Here is a 3,147-nt window from a genome sequence, read left to right as displayed (position 1 = left end):
ACCTGGGACAATCAACTGGTCGCTTGGTATAAAAACTCCTCATTTGCCAGTTTTCAGCACAGCAGTTCTCCAGCCTCTCTGTGGGTGTTTTGGTAGCCAACTTCAAACATGGGTAATGTTGAAGCTGTTTTAATTGCTTTTTGGATTGCAACGCATTAGTCTTTGCTGTCCTTTTTTTTTATCTTTAGCAGGAAAGAAGGTGCTCATCGTTTATGCCCACCAGAGCTCTGGTTCTTTCAATGCTGCCGCCAAAGACGCTGCAGTTGACGTCCTGACCGCCAAAGGCTGTGCTGTCAAAGTGTCTGACCTCTATGCTATGAAGTTCAAAGCTATCGCTAACGCTGAAGACATTCAGGGTAATGTTCTTTTACCACGTGAAATGTTTTAGTTCTTTTCTAACCTTAACTTAACTGTACAGGTCAGGTTAAGGATGCCGAGAACTTCCATTATGCCAAAGAGACCAAAGCGGCGTGGGAGGCTGGAAAACTGACCACTGACATTACTGAGGAGCAATGCAAGCTTTCTGAGGCTGACCTTATAATTTTCCAGGTAAGAAAAGATTTTTCACCAGGTTAGTTCACTACTACAGCACTTGCCTTTTTAATGGAATTTTCAGTTCCCCATGTACTGGTTCAGTCTGCCCGCCATCCTCAAGGGTTGGATCGACCGTGTGCTCACTCTCGGCTATGCTTTCTCCGATGAGAAACGCTACGGTCGGGGTATCTTCAAGGTAAGCCTTCCAACACATGGAATCTAAAGGACAGTGATATTTCAATGTTATTTCCCAGGACAAGAAAGCTGTACTGTCATTCACGACTGGTTCTGAGGAGTCCATGTTTAGTGCCAATGGCATCAATGGAGACATGAATGTCACACTTTGGCCACTTCAGGTAATGATCTCTGGCTGGTGTGTATGATATTAACATGAACTGACTGACTTTTCAACAGAATGGCATCCTGCACTACTGTGGCTTCCAAGTCCTGGCACCTCAAATTTTCTGGGCTCCAGCTCACCGCCCCCGTGAGGCCAGCGCCAACCTTCTCCAAGCCTGGCGCACCCGCCTTGACGGTCTAATGGATGAGGCCCCCCTGACCTTCACGCCCATGGACTACTTTGACGTGGAGAAGGGTTTCCGGCTGAAGCCCGAGGTCCAGCAGAAGCAGTCTACTGAGAAGTTTGGCCTCACTGTGGGTGTTCACTTGGGACTGGCTGTGCCACCCAACAACATGATGAGGGCTGGAGTTTGATGTCAAACTGATTTAATAAAAACCCTTAACCTAACTTTGTGGATATTTCTACTCCTTTTCTGATGAATATTTTTGCAGTGTCACATTGGTCTACTATAGTAGGTTAAAAGCAATGCAATTTAACACTGTTAGCCAAAACTACATCAATGGTTTGCATGGAGCATTAGCTTCATTATCTGTTGTGAATAAAACCTGCTAAAAAGGAAGGTTAATGGAAGCCTTGATCAAATAGTGTATCTTTTAGTTAAGCAAGGCTCTATTTCAAATGGATGAGTGCCTAAATGTTGACTAAGTCAATGTTTTACACAATCAGATGTGCATTTTATATGGACATTACAGTAACTGCTAAAATAGTTGACCAATTATGAGGGTCTGCAAGCAAAAGAAATATTAACATTTCAAATGGGAATGTGGACTTTTAAACACGCATTTGTAGAGTGAGAAATATTGTTTACATTTGCCAAGCATGTGTTCATACTAATTTGCATACTTGGTTCTGGAAGCATTCAATTGCAATTTGTAATATTTATAAACTTTACTCCATATATCTGAATGTGAGCATAGAGGGTTTTTTTTTCTATACATATTTTGTACCATATGATTGGCTGGTGACCAACTGGCCTAGAGTGTACTAGAACTTTTGCTCAAAGGAACAAGTGGATAGATGCTGTAGAAAATGGATGTTTCAACACATGAAGACTAATATCACATTCCCACTATCATTTCATTGCCAAAACTACTTTTTCCCCCATTGATGAATTTTTTTTTAATTTTAAGAACTTCCTTGATAAGAAATAAAAGTGGTTTGTACTTAACACAAAAAGAACATGACTGCCTCTTCACATTTTTCCCTTTTGCATGGAGATGCATATGTCTGATAATGCACTAGTTGTAAAATGTCCTTTTTTACTAAAATAGAAATATTATTGTACAAGTTATAAATAGAAGAGATATACTCCTTTTCCTCACTGTTTATGTTGTTACTAGAGTGGCTTCAACACTGCTGGCTATATTTATCTGCATTATATTTATACACAGTGAGGACAGAGAGAGAAACGGTAGGATGTCGTCTAAATATTTATTGATGACGATCATTGTGTCACTTATAAATAAAACCTGTTGTGTACTGTTCTATTCCTTGAACCGTATGTAATACGCATGCACGACGCATGTTTTTGTCATATTTTAGAAACTGTGCAAGGTTTAAATATGCTATGCTCTAAATCACATGTGTCAAAGTGGCGGCCCGGGGGCCAAATCTGGCCCACCGCATCATTTTGTGTGGCCCGGGAAAGTAAATCATGAGTGCCGACTTTCTGTTTTAGGATCAAATTAAAATGAAGAGTATAGAGCAGACATGGGCAAACTACGGCCCGCGGGCCATATACGGCCCGTTAGGCCTTTTAATCCGGCCCGCCGACGTTGTCCAAATTATTATAATTTATTAATTTATTTATTATTCTTTTTTGCTGTCTGATGAAAACCAAGAAAGCACCCCATAAATCCCAGATGAGTGATGAGTATGTTCATACTTTAGTCCTTTTTTTCTGTTTCTGTTTCATATGTACTGTTAACGGATGCAGTTTTTTTATATGTATCGTATCTTGTGCTGACCCGGCCCGCCAGTCAAATTTTTAAAGTCACTGTGGCCCCCGGGCCGAAAAGTTTGCCCAACCCTGGTATAGAGGTATATTAAATTTCCCGATTTCCCCCCTTTTAAATCAATCATTGTAATTTTTTAATCAAAATTTTCTGTGTTTTTAGTTCAAAAATAATTTTGTAAAATCTAAAAATATATTTAAAAAAGCTAAAATAAACATTGTTTTAGATATATAAAAACTGAATATTCAGGGCTTTTAATCCAGTTCTTTTAATCCATTTATTTAAAAAAATCTAAAT

The 3,147-nt window shown here is 39.5% G+C and overlaps 1 protein-coding gene across 1 annotated transcript; it reads left to right on the top strand.

The window, feature by feature from the left end:
- Nucleotides 1-1,282, top strand: LOC144073546 (NAD(P)H dehydrogenase [quinone] 1-like). Its single transcript, XM_077599481.1, has 6 exons — nt 1-112; nt 189-356; nt 419-549; nt 617-730; nt 789-890; nt 949-1,282. The coding sequence occupies exons 1-6, from the start codon at nt 109-111 to the stop codon at nt 1,246-1,248; spliced, it is 819 nt and encodes a 272-aa protein (XP_077455607.1). The 5' UTR covers nt 1-108; the 3' UTR covers nt 1,249-1,282.
- Nucleotides 1,283-3,147: the final 1,865 nt, after the last annotated feature.

This window comes from Stigmatopora argus, chromosome 4 (genome assembly GCF_051989625.1).
Source record: "Stigmatopora argus isolate UIUO_Sarg chromosome 4, RoL_Sarg_1.0, whole genome shotgun sequence".
NCBI classification, from domain to species: domain Eukaryota; kingdom Metazoa; phylum Chordata; class Actinopteri; order Syngnathiformes; family Syngnathidae; genus Stigmatopora; species Stigmatopora argus.
The sequence above is the reverse complement of the archived record's forward strand: the minus strand, read 5'-3'. Positions and strand labels throughout refer to the sequence as shown.